The sequence below is a fragment of the Bos mutus genome, chromosome 18 (genome assembly GCF_027580195.1).
Source record: "Bos mutus isolate GX-2022 chromosome 18, NWIPB_WYAK_1.1, whole genome shotgun sequence".
NCBI lineage: Eukaryota > Metazoa > Chordata > Mammalia > Artiodactyla > Bovidae > Bos > Bos mutus.
In genome coordinates, this window is record NC_091634.1 from 60,031,791 (window position 1) to 60,051,137 (window position 19,347).

At 61.1% G+C, this 19,347-nt stretch overlaps 3 protein-coding genes across 4 annotated transcripts in view; 1 reads left to right on the forward strand and 2 right to left on the reverse strand.

Annotated features, from left to right (window-relative positions):
* The window catches only part of BCAR1 (BCAR1 scaffold protein, Cas family member), a 33,852-nt gene extending 23,200 nt beyond the window's left edge, over window positions 1–10,652 (forward strand). For both annotated transcript variants that reach the window (XM_070388701.1, XM_070388700.1), the window contains exons 3-7: window positions 3,393–3,554; window positions 3,715–3,831; window positions 5,104–6,201; window positions 6,948–7,037; window positions 9,715–10,652. In XM_070388701.1, coding sequence (XP_070244802.1) covers window positions 3,393–3,554; window positions 3,715–3,831; window positions 5,104–6,201; window positions 6,948–7,037; window positions 9,715–10,227 — 1,980 coding nt within the window. In that variant the 3' untranslated portion in view covers window positions 10,228–10,652. The remainder of the gene's footprint in view (window positions 1–3,392; window positions 3,555–3,714; window positions 3,832–5,103; window positions 6,202–6,947; window positions 7,038–9,714) is intronic.
* A 927-nt stretch (window positions 10,653–11,579) lies between these two features.
* LOC102265599 (chymotrypsinogen B) lies at window positions 11,580–15,661 on the reverse strand. Its single transcript, XM_070386777.1, has 7 exons — window positions 15,610–15,661; window positions 14,482–14,585; window positions 14,316–14,395; window positions 13,843–14,122; window positions 13,303–13,594; window positions 12,199–12,332; window positions 11,580–11,741 (listed from the first exon to the last, which is right to left on the reverse strand). Exons 1-7 carry the CDS (start codon window positions 15,659–15,661, stop codon window positions 11,580–11,582), a joined length of 1,104 nt encoding a protein of 367 aa, XP_070242878.1.
* A 481-nt stretch (window positions 15,662–16,142) lies between these two features.
* On the reverse strand, window positions 16,143–18,921 carry CTRB1 (chymotrypsinogen B1). Its single transcript, XM_070386888.1, has 7 exons — window positions 18,828–18,921; window positions 18,518–18,621; window positions 18,319–18,398; window positions 17,698–17,776; window positions 17,178–17,358; window positions 16,967–17,100; window positions 16,143–16,367 (listed from the first exon to the last, which is right to left on the reverse strand). The coding sequence occupies exons 1-7, from the start codon at window positions 18,844–18,846 to the stop codon at window positions 16,206–16,208; spliced, it is 759 nt and encodes a 252-aa protein (XP_070242989.1). The 5' UTR covers window positions 18,847–18,921; the 3' UTR covers window positions 16,143–16,205.
* Window positions 18,922–19,347: the final 426 nt, after the last annotated feature.

The window sequence follows — 19,347 nt, forward strand, 5'->3', positions numbered from 1 at the left end:
GGTCCAGCGTGTGTGTTGCCCTGGCCCTGCCACAGGCAGAGCTTGGCAGCCGGGAGGCCTGGGCGGAGGCCCCTTGTCTCTGCTTGCTCCTTCCGCCGCCTGGCTGGATAGGCTGGGGGCTGGGCTGGGGCGGCCCAGACTGCTGCACCGTGGCTCGGGGCGGGGGAGGCGGTAACTGGCTGGTGAGCCTGGGGACAGGCCAGAGTCCCCCGCGCACACCCACACAGCTCCATTCCACAGACTCCCCGGGCAGGCGCCCTCCCCGCCTGCCCTCTCCTTTCCAAGCCTCTGCAGGCAGGCCTGTCCTGGCACAGCTTTGAGGTCAGACATGGTGGAAGCCCCCAACCCAGAGGCACAGCGGGCCCCACTGCGGGCTGTGGACTCGGGCCCACATTCAGCTGTGGGTCCTATTTCCCTCCCGTGCATGCGGCTTGCTTGTAGACTGCTCTCTGGGTTCCCCTGGCTGGCAAGCTCCCCCCGTGTGCCCACTGCGGGGATTGCCCAGAGCCGGTGTCCCCAAGGGCCCCGACCTGGCTGGGGGCCCAGGAAGTAAGGCTCTGTGTCCAGGAACCTCTCCCTCCCCTGAGAAGCCTCGCCGCTCCTGGCCTGGGCAGCCTTGATTGCATCTGCTTTTATTTCATAGTCGTGAAAGCCGTGCTTGCTTGTCACGGGCAGGTGCATAAAATGTATGAGAACGCCTAGAGAGGAGCTTCCCCAGTCAAGACGGGCTTGCTGGGGGATTTCAGCATATTTTGTCTAGTGAACTACTCGTCTTGCACAGATTGGTACAGACTTTCGCCTTTGAGGTTACAAATCTGGCATTAGATACCAGAAGCATCTTCTTGGGTCCCTAAGCGTGATTACAACTGCCCCCAGTTTTGCTTGTCACCCCCTCTTTGGGGGACAGGCTCCAAGGGGTTTCTGATGGCGAGTGTCTCTGTAACAAACTGCAAGACTGTAAACATCCTGCAGTGTGTATCTGTGCCCACATTTCAGGCTGTGCTTTTAGAAGCCTGGGAAACTGCGGCCCCTGGCTCTAGGGCTGGAGGTTGGCTGGACTGAGGGGGACCCTGCAGAGTGTTGGTGGGGCCTTCGGTCCAGGGAAACAGAAGGCAAGTGATGAGGTGGGCGCCCAGGAACAGCCACCTGCCTGCAGCCTGGAGCAGGGCGGTGCCCCTGTGGCTCGGGGCAGGCCAGGGCCACCTCGGGAGTCAGCACCCTTTGGGGCTGTGGCATGGCTTAGGAAGCTGAGGGCAGAAGCCGGGGGGCCCCAGAGGAGGAGGCCAGTCCTGGGGGAGCGCATCTGGGTCACAGCTACAGATGCAGCTCAGCCTCGCTCCTCAGGAGGTGGGGGACCCACGTCAGGCCTGGGCTTCCGTCCCTCAGCACCCCAGAGCAGAAAGCTGAGGCTCTTAGGTAGGGCTGGGGCCAGAGGTGCCAGACGGGCTGGCCTGGGTTGCGTGGGGTGACACCCATTGCCCAGAACAGGGACAGGCTGCCCAGCAGTGGTCGGCTGGGACAGAAGGCAGCAGGGCGCTTGCTGGGTCCCAGGGTCTTGGGAGCCTTCAGCCTCACTTCTGTCTCCTGACGGTTCCCTGCGGCACCTGCCTGGTCCGTGGTGTGGGTGTGTGTCTGGCCGTGGCTGTTGGGTGTGTTTTCTCGGCCTCTGCGTGTCTGTCTCTCCTGCACCTTGAGGTGTGGGCCTTGGGCTGGGCTCTGTGTCTCCTACGCCCAGGGCGCCAGGTCTGCTGAGGCGGCCTTGGGTGTGGAGCTGGCAGCCTGTGATGAGGGGCTCCTCTCTGGGGCGTGGGTCTCCCTGACGAGCTCCCCGCTCCCCACCCCCCATCCCCCCACCCCACCCCACCCCCTACCGTGGCCGCCTGCTCTGCCCTCTAATAGAGAGGGCAGCCAGCATGGCTGCTCACCGTCCCTGACTCAGCTGCAGGCCCAATCCGGCCCGCGCCCCACCGCCGGCGCCCTGCCCTCCCATCAGCGCGGGCGGAGGCGGTGCTGGCTGGCGCAGAGAAGCCGAGGCGCACCCCTCGTCCTGGGGTCCCCTTGGGCCTCGCCTCAGGGCCCCGCCGACCCGCCATGTCCCGCCAGCCACCCCGCCCCCCGGCCTGATGCTGGCCAGGTCCAGTGTCTGAAAATAGCCCTGGAGGAGACTCAAGTCTGGGGCTTGAGGAGAGGGACGAGCTTGGGAAGGTCCGCCAGCTCCGCGAGCAGACGCGCCGGGGGCGGGGACACCGCGGGCGAACCCCGCCCGGCCGCGCCTCCGACCAGAAAGGGCCGCGCTGCCCCGGGGGCGCCCAGCGCGCAGGCTGCAGAGCGGGCGCGGGCCCCTGGGGCCGCAGAGCTCTGGGGACGCAAACCTGGGGCACAGGGCTCTGGGGCCTGAGCACCGGGGCAGGCCTGCCTCCGCCCCGCGGTCCCCAGGGACGTGTGTGGGGAGCGCATGAGTCACCGCGTCCCGGACTTCCCGTTTGATTAGGGGACAGAAGGGCGTTTTGTCGAGAGGGCTGAGCTGGGAGCTGTGTGGAGGTGTGCCCCTACCCGGTCAGCAGATCCGGGGCCCTCCAGTCCCGCAGGGCCAGTGCTCCGCAGGGCAAGGCTGCCCACCCAGCCCTGCCCACCAGCTAGCCCAGGGAAGGGCACTGGGAGGGGAGACTTCCCCGCTGAGGCCCTGTCCTTTTGGGTGCGTGGAAGGTGGTCTCTGCAGCCCCCGGGGGGGTGGTGCTGTGGGGAGCAGGGGTCCTGGTTCCGGTCTCCATCGTTCCTCACACCCACACGCAACTTGCCAGAACAGCGTCTGTCCTGCTGTTTGGGATAGAACTGGCTCTGGGCGCTGGGAGTTCTCAGTGGCCCCCTTCCCAGGAATCCCCCAAGGGTGTGGGGGACGAGGAGGGCAGGGAGGCCCCAGGCCCTGACCTCTGGGATCGCCTGCAGGCCTCCTCCTCCTCCCGCCTGGCACCACCACCCCCATAGTCTGGAGCCAGAAAGTGGCTGCCAGGCCCTCCGGTGGGGACAGCCCCGCGGGCAGGCCATGGGTGGACGGTGCAGCTGGGAGGCGCCGTCGGCAGGGGCACCCTGGGTAGGGGCGGCCCCCTCCTCAGCCCACGTGTACACACCTCTGGAACCTTGCGAGTCACTGGGCTGTGGACTCCGCTCCCATGTCCTGCCACACCAGATGGCTCTCAGCCTACAGTGGGATCCTTGTAGTCCTCACGCGCTGTTTCATTGACGGGGAGGCAAGGACTACGAGGGACGCGCACACCCTCGGCTCTGGGGGCCCCTCGTGTGTGTCCTGCTCACGTCAGGCAGTGGCTTTTCCCCGAGGGGGTTGTGGAGGCTGGTCTCAGGGCTGGAGGTGACGGTCGGCCATCTGCCTGCAGGTGGTGGTGCCCACCCGTGTGGGGCAGGGCTACGTGTTTGAGGCCCCCCCGCCCGAGCAGGACGAGTATGACATCCCGCGCCACCTGCTGGCCCCCGGGCCCCAGGATATCTACGATGTGCCCCCCGTGCGTGGGCTGCTGCCCGGCCAGTGCAGCCAGGAGGTGGGTGTCCGGGCTGCTGGTGGGGTCCTGTCCTCCCCCTGCCCAGGGCGCTGTGCTGTCCAGGCCCAGCCAGGGGGGTCCCTGGGGTGCAGCTTGGGGTCCCCCTCCCTGCCCTCTGGTGGCCCTGGCCCCTGCATTACTGCACCTCTCCTGCCCTCAGGTATACGACACGCCCCCCATGGCTGTCAAGGGTCCCAACGGCCGGGACCCCTCGCTGGACGTGTACGACGTGCCCCCCAGTGTGGAGAAGGGCCTGCCGCCAGCCAGCCACCACGCGGTGAGCATGGAGGGGATGCTGCGGCTGCACAGGGTGCTGGGTGTGACTGTGTGCTCCCTGCAGCAGGGACCTGCAGAGCAGGGGTCTCCAGAGACCTGCCTCCAGGACCTCTGTGACGGGTGGAAACCAGGTGCCCCTCGGAGCCTCGGCTTCCTCATCAGGGAAAGGATCCCTCCCCTGCAGGGCATTCTCCAGGAGGTTCTTGAGAGGGTCACATGGGATAGCAGGGGGACCACAGAATGGACCATCCGAATCAGGATTCTTCTTAGAGTGGGAGGGGGAGGATGAATAATTAGAAGGGGCCTCGGGCGCAAACCAGGACTGTCCTGGACAAACCAGGGCGTCAGCACCCTGAGTACAGCATGCAGGTGGCTCAGCCACCTATTAATATCTGCCGTAAAGAACCTGCCTGCCAATACAGGAGATGTAAGAGGTGCAGGTTGGATCCCTGGGTCAGGAAGATCCCCTGGAGGACGGCATGGCAACCCACTCGAGTATCCTTGCCTGGAGAATCCCAGGGACAGAGGAGCCTGGAGGGCTACAATCCATGGGGTCACAAAGAGTCGGATACAACCGAGAGACTAAGAGTAGAGAAAGAGTAGAGAATACCCCCGTGGTGGTGGTGCTGATGGTGGGGGTGGTAATGGTGCAATAGCTGACCTCTCCCTGAGTGTTTGCAGTTATACAGAGAATTAAATCGTGTAGTTCTCACAATAAACCCGTGAGGGCGTTCTCTCATAGGCAAGCGGACAGGCACAGAGAGGTGCACCCAGCACCTGAGGTCACACAGCTAGTAAGTGGTGGGGCTGGGATTTTGAGCTCTGGTCTGGCCCCAGAGAATGCAATGGCACCCCACTCCAGTACTCTTGCCTGGAAAATCCCAGGGATGGAGGAGCCTGGTAGGCTGCAGTCCATGGGGTCGCTAAGAGTCGGATACGACTGAGCAACTTCACTTTCCCTTTTCACTTTCATGCATTGGAGAAGGAAATGGCAACCCACTCCAGTGTTCTTGCCTGGAGAATCCCAGGGACAGGGAAGCCTGGTGGGCTGCCATCTATGGGGTCACACAGAGTCGGACACAACTGAAGTGACTTAGCAGCAGCAGCTGGCCACAGAGTCGGGCTCTGAAGCGTAACCTGCAGGAAGAAGAATCTCGGTGTTCGAGCGCCGGGCTGTGTGTGCACAGATGCCTGGGTCCACCCGCACATCCGGGGGGGTGGTGGGGCATGGGGGCAGGTGGACGGGCAGCCGTGACCGCTTCTCGGCCCTCAGGTGTACGATGTCCCTCCCTCGGTGAGCAAGGACGTGCCTGACGGCCCCCTGCTGCGTGAGGAGACCTACGACGTGCCCCCCGCCTTCACCAAGGCCAAGCCCTTTGACCCGACCCGCCACCCACTGGTCCTGGCCGTGCCCCCTCCGGACTCCCCGCCGGCCGAGGACGTGTACGACGTGCCGCCCCCGGCCCCCGACCTCTACGACGTGCCCCCAGGCTTGCGACGGCCTGGCCCCGGTGCCCTCTACGACGTGCCCCGGGAGCGGCTCCTGCCCCCCGAGGTGGCCAGCAGTGGCACAGCGGATGCCGGCGTGTACTCGGTGCCCCCTGCGGCCGAGCGGGAGGCCCCGGCCGATGCCAAACGCCTGTCAGCCTCGAGCACCGGCAGCACCCGCAGCAGCCAGTCGGCCTCCTCCCTGGAGGCAGCGGTGCCGGGCCGTGAACCCCTGGAGCTGGAGGTGGCCGTGGAGGCCCTGGCCCGCCTGCAGCAGGGCGTGAGTGCCACCGTGGCCCACCTCTTGGACCTGGCAGGCAGCGTAGGTGGGTGCGGGGGCCGGCGTGGGCCCCCTGAGCCTCAGGAGCCTCCAGCTGTGGACCTGCGGGCCGCCGTGGCCGCCGTCCACGCAGCCGTCCACGAGCTGCTAGAGTTTGCCCGCAACGCGGTGGGCAACGCCACACACACCTCCGACCGCACGCTGCATGCCAAGCTGAGCCGGCAGCTGCAGAAGATGGAGGACGTGTACCAGACGCTGGTGGCCCATGGCCAGGCCCTCGACAGCAGCCGGGGAGGCCTGGGGGCCACCCCCGAAGACCTGGACCGCCTGGTGGCCTGCTCGCGGGCAGTGCCCGAGGACGCCAAGCAGCTGGCCTCCTTCCTGCACGGCAACGCCTCGCTGCTCTTCAGACGGACCAAGGCCTCTGTCCCAGGGCCGGAGGGGGGTGGCCCCCTGCACCCCAACCCCACTGACAAGGCCAGCAGCATCCAGTCCCGGCCCCTGCCCTCGCCCCCCAAGTTCACCTCCCAGGACTCTCCTGATGGGCAGTACGAGAACAGCGAGGGGGGCTGGATGGAGGACTATGACTACGTGCACCTGCAGGTGGGTGCGCCTGGGCCCTGGGGAGGGCCCCTGACCCCCACAGAAGGCTCTCATGGCCAAAGGTAGAGTCTTGGTGAGTCCCTGTGCCCTCCTCACTTTCCAGGCCAGCTGGGCCCCTGGAGTCCCACCCTCCCCCTGTCTCAGGCCCTTGGACCCATGTGGCCGCACCATCAGGGGTCCTGCAGTGCCCCCCCAGGGATGGCTGCCGATCACCTACAAGGGCAGGGCTTGTCTGGCGCCTGCGCCTTGTCCTGTTTGGGGAGGTGAATCCTGAAGAACAAGCAAAAGCAAAGATCCTAGCAGGAGAGGGGAAGCAGCGAGGTGACGGAAGGTGGGCCCAGCTGGGCCTTTGAGTGGAGGCCCGGGTGCCGGCCGAGTGGGCGTCCCAGGGACAGCGGTCAGGGGTGGGCGGGCAGACCCTGTACCCCAGGGGGCGGCCTGGACGTGATTCCCGCCGTGGGGGCGGGGCAGGGCGGCGGGGCCTGACCGCGTGGTGGGCGCCCGCCTGGTCCTCACCATGCGCTGGTGCGGCCGCGTGGCGGGTGCCGGCCTGAGGGCTGGGACTGAGGGAGGCCCGGGGCCCTGCTGCCTCACCCCGAGTCCCGCCCCGTCCGTGCCCCGAGCCCCGAGCCCCGAGCCCCGTCCTCACTCCGCACGTGGCCGCAGCGCCCCCGGTGGCCGCTGGCCTCTCTGCACCCCCTGGCCTGGGCGCTGTGGCTCAGCTCCATCCTGTCTCTCTCCTCCAGGGGAAGGAAGAGTTCGAGAAAACCCAGAAGGAGCTGCTGGAAAAGGGCAACATCATGCGGCAGGGGAAGGGCCAGCTGGAGCTGCAGCAGGTGAGGGCGCCCGGGCTCACAGCCTCCTGGCACCGTCGTCTTGAGAGTCTGTTTTGCGAGCTGAGCCTCCGGGGCTCCCCAGACCCTCCCCGCCCTGCGCTCCCGCATAACTGTCCCATGTGTCAGCAGGATTTGTGTAGGTTATTGTCAGTCATCGTGGCAGGTATCTTAGCACACGCAGAGAAGTGCGAAAGCAAAAAGAAGCCACTCACCCTCGGGGGCGGTCGCCAGGCTCTGGGGCTGGTTTCCATTCCTGCTCCGGCCTTGGAAGGGGCCTCCATCCGTGGCTGAGACGTGAGTGAAAACAGTTACATCTGCTTTCATCTCAGGACGTTTCCGTGGCATTAAATATTGACCATAAATTGTTTTTAAAGTCAGCCTACATCAGTTACAGTTGAATGTTTACTTTGTACACAGTTTTTTCTTATCGTGAAAAACACTGCTGTGTTTATCTGAGGACGTAGAATTTTCCTCATATTTTGGCTTGTTTCCATAGAATAGGAAAGGGATTTTTTTTTAAAGGGGGTTTTATTCTGATTATGAAGATTTTAAAAATTAAAATACAGTCTGGTAAAAAATCAACACAGAAAATATCACACAGAAAGTTTCCCTCATTTCCCATTCCTTGAGCATGGGGAAGGGTGGTCTAGGAGAGAGCCCACCAGATTCACCCTGAGACCGAGGACTTGGGGTGTGGTTTTCAAAGCCACGTTTCCCCAGCTGCAGAGTAGGGGACATAGTTATACCCATCTTGGGGTCAGTGTGAGAATTAAATGAGTAAACAATGTATAATGCTTAGGAGGTGCTGGGCACACAGAACATGTGCAGTCAAGGTATAGATGGTAATGACTGGCTGTGAATGGAATCTCCACTGACTTGACTTAGGAGATGGACATATGCTTTTTCTTCTCTGCCTTCTGCTGTCCTCTTGCAGCATTTATTTAACCAGACTCGTGTTGGTGGGCATTTAGTTGGTTCCCAGAGGTACTTTTGTAAACAAATCTGTGCTGACTACAAATCTCTTCACATACCTGGTCAGTCACTTAGATAAATTACTAGAAGCTGAAATAAAAGGAGCGTGTCTGAGAAACTAAAGAACTTGAGTTTCTAAGAGAGGGGCATAGGAACATAAAATGTGTTGAGCATTTGTTGTTCCATATCCACATCAGTGGAAACTCTGGAGACCCCACCACCACCAAATACCTACAGTGGAGGGTAGGCTGAATAAAGTGTGGCCATTCGGACAGTAGAATATGATGTAGCTGTTAAGAATCTGTCAAAGATTGAAAAGGACTCACTGGAGATAGAGCCGCAAAAAATGAGCATATTCTCACGCTGGACAAGAGAACCAAGTGAGTTTCACGGAGTAGACGGCTAAGGGAAAGTCAGGGTTTCAAGTGCCAGGAAGGGTCAGTGTCACACTGGTTTGCTAATTAAATAAAGCCTGAAACCTGAGTCTGTGCAGGGCTGGTCACAGCCACCCAGTCAGAACCAGCGTGGGGTGAGGACTTGTCAGTCCCCACCGCTAACACTCAGGCCAGAACTGCTGCTGGTGGGGATTTTCATCACATGGCTTATGTGTACTCACTAACAGGAAGTAAACGGCCCATTATTGTTGGGTGTTAAAGGTAGGTTATAGTATGTGTATATATTTAATATATATTGTAGGCTATATATATATATTTAATATATGTACATATAGTACACTGTATGTTCCCAGTGTTTATCTTTTCCTGCGGTTGTGGGCGGGGAGGGAGGGCCGTTTGTAGGATCTTAGTTTCCCGACCAGAGATCAAACCTGCACCACTGCAATGGAAGCAGTCTTAACCATGGGCCACCAGGGAGGTCCTCCAGTTTTCTAATTCAAGAGGGAAAGGGACTATTTGTGTTTAAAGGAAAACGCCTTTGTAGAATATTCACTAGTTATGGGTGGGAATTTTTTCTGAAATAGGCAAATACTATGACCTTTTGGTTTTTCCTTAACATTTTCATTGTGAGAGATTTAATACATGTATAAAATTGAAGAAAATAACCCCCCAGGTAAACTGGTTGGAGAAAAGGAGCCCCGGGCTTCCCCAGCCCCAGTCATTCTCAGGGCAGCGACTTGTCTGCCACATTGTTGTGAAGGCCTTACATTGTTTCATCTGCAAATACTTCAGTGTATAGTTCTAAAAGGATATTTCACCAGAGATTTAACAGATTTCAGGGTGCATGTTACTCTAGGTGATAAGTGTCTTTTCTGTTTAGTGTATTTGAATCTTCTCACATTGCATACATTAAGGAGAATTTTTTTTTTAACTTTTCATTTTGAAATACTTAGAGATCGATGGGAAGTTGTAAAGAAAGTGTCAAGTGTGTTCCCTTCTCCCAGTCCCCCAGGGATGGCATCTGAGGTGACTGGACAGCAGCATCCAAACCAGGAGACCGCCACCCCTCACCCTGCCCCGCTCAGCCGGCCCCCTCTCTAGCATTTCTGTCTTTTCAAAGATGTGGCACACATGGCCTGCCACCTCTTGAGATGAGTGGGAAGGCCGTCTGGAGAATGTCTGAGGGCAGGCTGGGCGGGTGGGGCCGGGGAGGCCAGTGTGGGACTCTGACCGGGGGCCCTCGCTCTCCCGCTGGGCTCTGTCCCTTTGCTCTGTGGCCTGCTTTTCACTCTGCTGTCCCTCTCCGCCAGCTGAAGCAGTTCGAGCGGCTGGAGCAAGAGGTGTCGCGGCCCATAGAGCACGACCTGGCCAGCTGGACGCCGGCTCAGGCTGCGATGCCGGGGCGGCCAGGCGGCCTAGGGCCTTCAGACCGGCAGCTGCTGCTCTTCTACCTGGAGCAGTGCGAGGCCAACCTGACCACACTGACCAACGCCGTGGACGCCTTCTTCACTGCCGTGGCCACCAACCAGCCACCCAAGATCTTCGTGGCACACAGCAAGTTCGTCATTCTCAGCGCGCACAAGCTGGTGTTCATCGGGGACACGCTGTCACGGCAGGCCCAGGCGGCCGACGTGCGCAGCCAGGTGACCCACTACAGCAACCTGCTGTGTGAGCTGCTGCGCGGCATCGTGGCCACCACCAAAGCTGCTGCCCTGCAGTACCCGTCACCCGCCGCCGCCCAGGACATGGTGGACCGGGTCAAGGAGCTGGGCCACAGCACCCAGCAGTTCCGCCGCGTCCTGGGCCAGCTGGCCGCTGCCTGAGTGCTGCCCACGGAGGGGCAAGGGCAGGAGGGCAGGGTGGCATGGTCCGGAGAGCCGCCGCGCTGCGCAGGGCCAGGCGCCCAGACTGCGCAGGGCAGCGTGTGTATTTATGACGGGCCAGGAGGTGGGGCGGGCCTCCTGGCGGAGCCCCAGCAGAGCCGAGGCCATGAGGGCTAGTGGTCTCTACTAAGCGCACTGTGGGCCCAGGGGGGCCAGGCTGGGGTCCACAGGCCTCACCACCCACACGGCCTCAGGGTACCCCTTGGGCTGACCAGTGAGGGGGCCATGTCCCCCCGAGAGGGCAAGCGTGGCTGGGGGTATGTTCTCTGCACCAGGAGAAAACCCTAAGAAACTATTTTTCATTATTGATTTTCCAATCATTTGACTAATAGTCTACATTTAAATAAAATTTAAAATGAAAAGCACCCTCCTGAGGTATGAGAGGCAAGAAGGCCAGGTGGGAAGGCGGGTGTGCCACAGGTGGGCTGCCGGGTTGAGGGGTTTCCGGGGGTTTCAGGCTGAAGCTGTGAGAAGGGCGAAGAGAAAGTAGGTCTCTTCAAAAGAAAACAAACGCCTGGGGGAGCAGGGCTGGGCCTGGAGAGGAGGCGGGGAGCCCGGGCTGCTGGAAGGAGGCTGAAGAGCAGCGTCCGGCAGAGCCCTGCGGCCAGAAAGGCTCAGTGCGCGTGTGGCCAAGGGCACAGCCAGCGCCAAGGTCTGATGGAAATCCACCCTGGTCCCCAGCAGTAGCCGAGGGGAAGGCGGGTACAGGGGTGGGAGCCGCTCCAGGAGCCAGTGAGCCTTGCTGGGGCCCCCACATCTAAAGGCAGAGGGCACCCCTGGGGGACACGGGACTCCATGCAGAGAAACCCTCTTTCGCAGCCCTTGTCCAGAACTTAGCCCTTAGGAGCTCTTAATTTCAGCTTGTGGAACTTCTCCAGAAGTGTTCCATCTGAATTACACTGAGACTTGACTTCCAAGTTGGGAGGTAGGGGACCGGTGCGTGCTAAGTCGCTTCAGTCATGTCTGACTCTTTGTGGACTGTAGCCCACCAGGCTCCTCTGTCCATGGGATTCTCCAGGCAAGAATACTGGAGTGGGTTGTTGTGCCCTCCTCCCGGGAGGGGACCAGCTGTCACCATGGTGCATGTGAATCTGGGCCTCACTCCTCATCTCCATGAAGAAGGGCATAGGGCTGGGCGATATGCCAGCCCTCTCAGCTCTGAACTCCAGAGGGTCCTCAGGAAAGGCGGCCACCCTCCCACCCTTCATCCAGCCCGGTGAACACGCAGAGGTGAAGATGCAAGCAGTTTTATTTGGGTTTTACACAGATGGGAGCTGGGGTGGGGCAGAGGCTCAGTTGGCCTCCAGAACTTCAAGAATCCAGGGAATGAACTTGGTGACCCGAGCATACACGCCAGGTAAGAATGGGCTACACCGGCTGCTGCCCCAGGACACGATGCCCGCCAGGGTCCAGGCCCCGTCCTTCTGGCAGACCAGGGGGCCACCTGAGTCGCCCTGTAGGAGGAGACAGGACTTGTGTCCAAGCCAGAAAGAAGGTGCCAGGGCCCCGCTGTGCCTAGACCTGGCCGAGTCCAAGGGGTGCAGACCAAGGGCAAGTAGGGGCCCAGAGATTGTGCACAGACACTCAGACCTGCTCAGATGGCAGCCCCTGCTCTGCCCCCTACTCCTGGGTGGCCTGGGGCGGGGGCTGATCCTCTCAGCCTCCCCATCACCTGTAAAATGGATGGAAATGTCCATCTTGTGCAGTTGCTATGAAATTAAATTCCTCTGGAAGCACCATACCACACCTGGTCAGAACCAGCTCTCACCAGGGGCCTCTGATAGTGCTGGTCCACGCCTTCACTGGGGCACTGGGCAGGGCAGGAGGGTAAGGAGGTCGTGGCAGAGGGGACAGCCCTCCTGGCCTGACCAGGGGGGAACCTGTGAGGGCGGGCAGGGTAGCAAGCAGTACCATGCAGGAGGAGATGCCGCTGGCCCCTGCACAGATCATCACGTCGGTGATCTTGCTGCCCCAGAACTCTCTGCAGTCGGCATTAGACAGAATGGGCAGGGTGGCCTGCTGCAGCTTGTCAGGGGTATCAAAGGCTAGAAGGACAGAGGGCGTGGGGTCAGGGCCCAGGGAGAGGAGACCAGCGCCCACCGGAACCCTGCCTTCCCGCGGCGTGGTCCTCCTCCGTCACAACGGTCGTGAGTGCTGAGTGCCACCTTCCAAGAGTCTCCAGTTCCACACCAGGCAGTGCATCTGCACTCCCAGCACAGTTGGTCAGGCAAGTCCTGCCTGCCGGGCCCCTGCGCCACAGGCCCACCGAGCCCTGCGTGTGGGCGGAGGGGCCGTCCCTCCTCCCCGGTCCTCTGCCTGGGGATGCTGGGGGGACCCACGAGGGAGCACCTCCCCGTTCTGCCCTTTCTTGGCTGCTCGCGTCCTGTTAAAGGACCAGCTGGTAGGCTGTGGTTGTGGAGGAACTCACGACTCAGCCTGAGGAGGCTGGAGTCGGGGAGGGAGGGGAGACCTGGGCGCTCGGGCCTGAAAGAGGCCTGGACTGTGGGCTCCCAGCGCAGACTTCAGGGGTGCTGGCCACACCCACCCTTCTCACTCTACCTCCCTGCAGATTAGGGGGGGTGACATTTAGGTGCTGGAACTTAGGTGTTTCTTCGGAAACTGTTCAGGTATATATATTGTTAAAGTTCGTTTTTATTTTTGCTTGATAGGTTTTTAATTAAGAGGGTTAAGTGAACTTCCCTGGTGGGTCAGACGGTAAAGCGTCTGCCTACAATGCGGGAGACCTGGGTTCAATCCCTGGGTCGGGAAGATCATCTCGAGAAGGAAATGGTTACCCACTCCAGTACTCTTGCCTGGAAAATCCCATGGACAGAGGAGCCTGGTGGGCTACAGTCGATGGGGTCGCAAAGAGTCGGAGACGACTGAGCGACTTCACTCTAGCTTTCTTTAAGTAAAGAAACGGAAGGTTGATTGTTGTGATTTACGATTGTGCTCAGGACTTAGCTGGAAGCACAGAAGGAGTCTGGGCCCTGAGCGGTCCTCGCGGACACTCACCGTTGTACCGGGTCTTGCCCCAGCCGGTGACGGTGCACAGGGAGCCCGTGGGGAAGCTGGTGTCGGCGCTGGGCAGGCAGACGGGGGCCACGGCTGCGGAGAGGCGGGCGGGCGCCGCCAGCTTCAGCAGGGCCACGTCGTTGCGCACGGCGCGCAGGTCCCACTGCGGGTGTTCGAAGACCTGCGCGGGACGGCGGGGGCTGGGCAGGCCACGGGGGCGGGGGCAAGGGGAGCGCAGGCGTGCAGTTGGGGGGTGGGGGTGCAAAGGGTGTTGAGGGAACACAGATGGGGCCTAACAGACCAAATGGGGAGAGTGGCATGTGACATAGTTTGCATTTTCCTACAATGAGCAAAACAGCCTTGAGTGTTTGCAAAGGAGCTGTGTTTGGGAAGGAGAAGAACAGAAAGTCGGTCTAGAGAGGTGCTGGCGGGGTGAAGCGGAGCCGCTGGTCAGGGTCCTCAGTCCACGACCCCCCCAAGCCCCCGCCCCCCTCCCCGCCCCAGCACTCCCCCGCCACACCACCCACCCACAGTGAGTACCTCGGCGACCCTCAGCACCTGGCCGGCCTCCTCCTCGGAGCCCTGGTCGGACACCCCGGCCACCACGAGGTGACCCTTCCTAGAAAGGAAGCCACAGTTGGAGCACAGGCTCACAGCTGCCCCCGCAGAGGCCTGGGCACTGTGCCAGGCAGGCGAGCCCACCCGGGCTGCCCAGTCGTGCGGGGACCCCGGGGCACCCCTGTTCTCCCTGGGCCTCAGTTTCTCCGTCTGTACTGTGAAGGCGGAAGCCCAGACCCGCTGTCCTGGACCAACGTGGGGTCTGGAGGCCGGGGTGCTGGCGGGGGTTGGGGGGTGGGGGGGCTTTTCCTGGAGACTGTTCTGCCTGCAGGTGGGGAACAAGAGCAGCCGCCCCCAGCCCCTTGCTCCCCGAGCAGCCCCGTGCCCACTCCCCGAGCCTACTTGGGGCTGGGAGGTAAAGGTGGTCCCTTTGAGCAGGTGAAGTAGGGCCTCACCTGACCCCACAGTGGGCAGCGGTGACCACCCAGTCCTCACTGATGAGGGAGCCCCCGCAGAAGTGGAAGCCGGAGCTGGTCTGGGGAGGGGGTGGGAGAGAGTCAGCCTTGCCTCTCCCACCTCAGCCCCCTCTGTCTAACCTGCCCCTCCTCAGCCCCCCCTCACCTGCAGGGACACCTGCCAGGGCCAGGAGCCGGGCACAGCGTCCTCCCCATTGACAATCCTGGAGAGGCCACTCAGCACAGGGTCGATGGCGGGGACCCCGCAACCTGAGGGGCAGAGACAGGGCGGCTGGTCTATAGATGGTGCCTCAAGAGGGATCAGGGTGCATACGCAGCTCTTCCAGGCCTCCGCGGCATCCTGGCACCCAGAGTTTTGTCTGCTGCAAGACATTTAGCCCCCTCCCGGCTAGCTGACAACTGCCCTTAGGCGCTCTTGTGGACAGTCCCTGAAGTGGAGGGTCTCTGCAGTTGGGGCCCAGGCTCCCCAGCCTGCTGTGTGCTCTGAGGGGAGTGTCCATCCCCTCTGAGCCCAGGATCCTTTCCCAGAGGCTGGGATGTCCTGTGTGAGTCCTGGGTGCTCTCATGGCCTCTGAGTCTTCAGGGGGAGCAGCTTTGGGTGAGGGTATTTGTGAGGGTATTTCCTTGTACTTCGGCCACCTGATGGCAAAGAACTGACTCATTGGAAAAGACCCTGATGCTGGGAAAGATTGAAGGTGGGAGGAGAAGGAGGTGGCAGGGGATGAGATGGTTGGATGGCATCACCGACTCAATGGACATGAGTTTGAGCAAATTCTGAGAGATGGTGAAGGACAGGGAAGCCTGGTGTGCTGCAGTCCATGGGGTAGCAAAGAGTCAAACACGACTTAGCAACTGAACAAGTACCATAGGTGGGGTGGCACCAACCCAGGAGTGTGTCCAAACCCAGAGGGTGGGCAGACTGGGCAAGATGGATGGACCTGGGGAACATTCCTGAGGCAGAATTCACATGGCTTGGTGGCATGTTTGGAGGGTAGAGGAGTCCCCACCCCAAGGCTTCTGAGCGAATGGAGGAGACCAGATCAGAAGTCCAAGGGACCTCCAGGTGGCGGGGGGGCCCAGGCCCAGCAGAGGAGTGGGGAGCCAGGCGTAGGTGCCCAAGGAGGGTCAGAGGGGCACCCAGAGGGACGGGCGGCAGGGGTGGTTCAAGGTATGAGGACTTGGACCCTCCCGTCCCCTGCTTCTGGGGCTGAGGGCCAGGGCGGGGGTGAGGCTTGACCTGGGGCTGCCAGGCCTGCCTGAGCCCTGCACTTACCGAAGCTGCTGCCAAAGAGGAAGAAGCCAAGGACAACCCAGAGAAGGGCCATGGTGTATGGCTCAGCAGGGGAATTGGGGTCTGCCCAAGGGACCCCCAATATATTGCCCCAGCCCACCAATCGCAACCTGCCTCGCCATCCCCTCCTTATCAGAAGACCTTGGGCTGAGAAGCACCTGACTGCAGCGTGGGCTTGGGAAAGAGACAGCCCTTGGGGCCACTCCTGGGAAGGTTTCCTGGAGTCACAAGTGTGTGGGGCCAGCACCGGACTCCACCCCCAGGTGCCCCCTCCTCAGGGCAGGCCTTGAGCACAAGGAGCCAAGGGTCGATGGTGAGGACCCCGTAGTGGGAGGCGGGAGGCCAAGGTCCCCCCTCATCTGTGTGTGTCCCTTCTGGCCACTCGGGGGAGGCAGACTAACAAGGGGCCCTCCTGGACACCCCCTGCCACCTGGTTCAGTGAAGGTCCAAGTTCAGGAGAAGAATGAACTCCCAGAAACCCCAGCACAGGACACAGACACTGTCAACATGTCTTCCACCGGTTTATTGAGGCTGTGTAGGAGCAAGGTTGGCAGGGAGGCTAGTGCGAGGCTGGGGGCTCAGTTGGCGGCCAGGGTCTGTTGCACCCAGTTGACGAGAGCAGTGACGCGGGCGTACACGCCAGGGGTGGATGTGGAGCACGTGCTGCTGCCCCAGGACACGATGCCCACCAGGGTCCAGGCTCCATTCTTCTTGCAGACCAGGGGGCCGCCAGAGTCGCCCTGCAGGACAGGGAGTGGGGGGCTTGGAGCTGGCAGCCCAGAGACTCATGAATGTTGTTCCCAGCACCCAGTCCCAGGCCGGACAGCCAGTGGAAGCTCAGCACATGCATATTAGAAGGATTGTGAAAGAAACTTCAGCAGCTCCTGTGGTTTGTGCCCCTGGAAGTCTGGGTCACCCCCTGGGGTCCTATAACAGGCTCAATAGAGCAGGTTTGATTGACAGGAGGAAAGTACAGGTGGTCCTGCCCACGGGGCCACAGGGAGAGAGGAAGGTCTGCCAGGCCCCTTCGGGAGCCTTTAGGGCCGCCATGCTCTGCTGCCCAGGCTGTGCACTGCACAGGTCAGGAGGTGCCACTGCTCAGATGCAGATATCAAGGGCATCTTGTAACATGGCAGCTCTGAGGACAGAGGCCCCTGCTCTAGTACCCCTCTGCTGAGGTCACTGGGGGTTCTCCAGGAGCTCTGTCTTCCCAACTACTCTGGCAGGGATGCTCCAGAAGAGAATGGCAGGCCCTGAAAGAGGGCTGCCTACGGCTTCCATTTCCTCCGTCTTTACCCAAGCCCTTGGCCTGAACCCCACCGAGGCTGGGAGGCCCTACCATGCAAGACGAGACACCGCTGGCGCCCGCACAGATCATGGCATCTTTGATCTTAGTGCCCCAGTATTTCTTGCAGTTGGTGTTGGACAGGAGGGGCAGGGACGCCTGCTGCAGCCGGTCAGGGGTGTTGGCATCTGGAAGGGCAGGGTGGGTAGTCAGCGACCGTGCTCCCCACCTCCCCGCCAGCCCACCGTGGTCACCCCTCACTCACTGGTGTATCGGGTCAGGCCCCAGCCTGTGGTGACGCACGTCGTCCCGGCAGCGAAGTTGTCGCTGGCGCTGGGCAGGCACACGGCAGACACAGTCTGGGAGAAGCTTGCAGCCGTGGACAGCTTCAGCAGGGTGATGTCATTGTTGATGGTTAACGAGTTGTAGTTGGAGTTCTTGAAAACCTGTGTGGGGGGGGCGGGGCGGGGGGAGACAAATAGCCGCCATTGGGGTCTGGGGAGAAGGCGTTGGGAGACCCCTCATGGCATCAGCGCCCCTCCCTGGACGACAGCCTGCTCCATTCGGCAGCTCCTCCTGTGACCCCAGGAACCCCAGCCCAGGCTCAAGGTGCAGACCTTCCCTTCCTGAAGTCTCGCACACCTGGCCTTCTGCTTTGCTCCATCATGATGGGGTATCAGGGTAACCAGGGGAGCTGGAGTGTCTGGGACTTAGTGTGGGCGGCCACTCCCGAGGGACCACCCTACCTGGGGTCACACCTGGACGACCCGGGGGGGCCACCATACCTTGGCAATCTTCAGCTTCTGGATGTTCTCAGAGCTTGAGCCTTGGTCAAACTCCCCAGCCACTACCACATCAGAGGTTCTGCAGAGAGCCAGAGAAAAAGAGAGGTTCCCGCTGGAGGCGGGTAGGTGGGGCACGGAGTGCGCGTGTGCATTGGGGCACACGTGTGTGGGCGTCTGCGTGTCTTTGTGCGTGTGCTCACAGGGGTGTGGTGTGGGTCGGAGCTTGAAGCTCGGAATCTCCACTGTGCAGTCTCGCTTGCCGAGTGTTTTCCCTGCGACCCCAGGAGACCAGCAGGACCTGGATTTGCTGCACATCTCAAAATTAGAACCTGGGAGGCGGGCGCCTGGACGTGGAAGCCACAGCTCAGGCTGCCGAGCATGCAGAGCAGCCTCGGGGCAGGCAGGTGAGAACCTCGGGGTTGGGGCTCGAAGCCTACTGGTGGTCCAGCTTGGCTAGGGGCAGCCTGTCCTCCGCTCCAGGGGAGACCCTCGCCTGGGAGAGAAGGAGACCCCGGGGGAAAAGAAACAAACAAAAAGAAATTGGGAAATGGCATTAAAGGGCAAGATCTCAGTGCTGGAAAAACCACCCCAAAGGGTTTCCTGGGGACCCTGGGCCCTCACGTGACACCGCAGTGGGCGGCGGTGACCACCCAGTTTTTGTTGATGAGGGAGCCCCCGCAGAAGTGGAAGCCGGTCTTGTCCTGGAGGAAGACGGGGAGGGTCAGCGCTTGCTGGACACCAGCAGCACTGACCTGGGCAGCGCCCCCCTGCCCAGCAGACCCCCCAGTGCCTCTCCCTTCACGCACAGAACCCCGCTCACCTGCAGGGACACCTGCCAGGGCCAGGAGCCAGGGACAGCTTCTTCCCCGTTGACAATCCTGGAGAGGCCGCTTAGCACAGGTTGGATGGCGGGGACCCCGCAGCCTGAGGAGGGAGGATGGGGTGAGGAGTGGAGGCCAAGGTCTTACCCAGGACCCATGGCTCCAGGAATACCCCAGGGACAGCACAGGCCGATGTGAGTCTCAGGCCCAGCAGACCGAGTGCAACGTGGCGGCAGCGCCAGAGCATGGGCTAAGAGGCTGGGCTCTGTGGGTTTGAACCCAGCCCTATCACACCACCCACTTACTCACTCCGAGTCTGTTTTCCCATCAGCAAAATGGGGATCTTACAGTTGGCAACCTCACAGAGTTGGTATATAATAAAGCTGAAAGATGTTTTGACTACTAAGGCAAAGCAGGAACTTTCTCTGTTCCTGACACACAAGTTTAAAAGTTTAAAAGGGCTGGTTCAGGGCCTGAAAGAGCTGACGAGGGCCAAGCCACACCCACCCACTTGCTCATCATCTGAGCCTGCTTGGGAGCCACTAACTCTTCACAGAACTTTCTGGCCCTCTGGAACCGCTACCCCTCCTTGAACAGGGTCCACCCTCCTCACACATAGGAAGGTCCACCTCCACCCTGGGGACTTCACACTGGATGGTGTGGTCCAGTCTTCCCAGCATTCTAGAGATGTGAGGCTCAGAGAGGGAGAAAGACCCGCTCAGGCTCACACCAACCATGCATGGCTGAACTGGGAGCAGGGACCCTGCTGCCCTTTGCTGATCTGGGGGTTGGTGGAGCCAGCACCCCTTCCAACAGTGGGTGGAAGGGG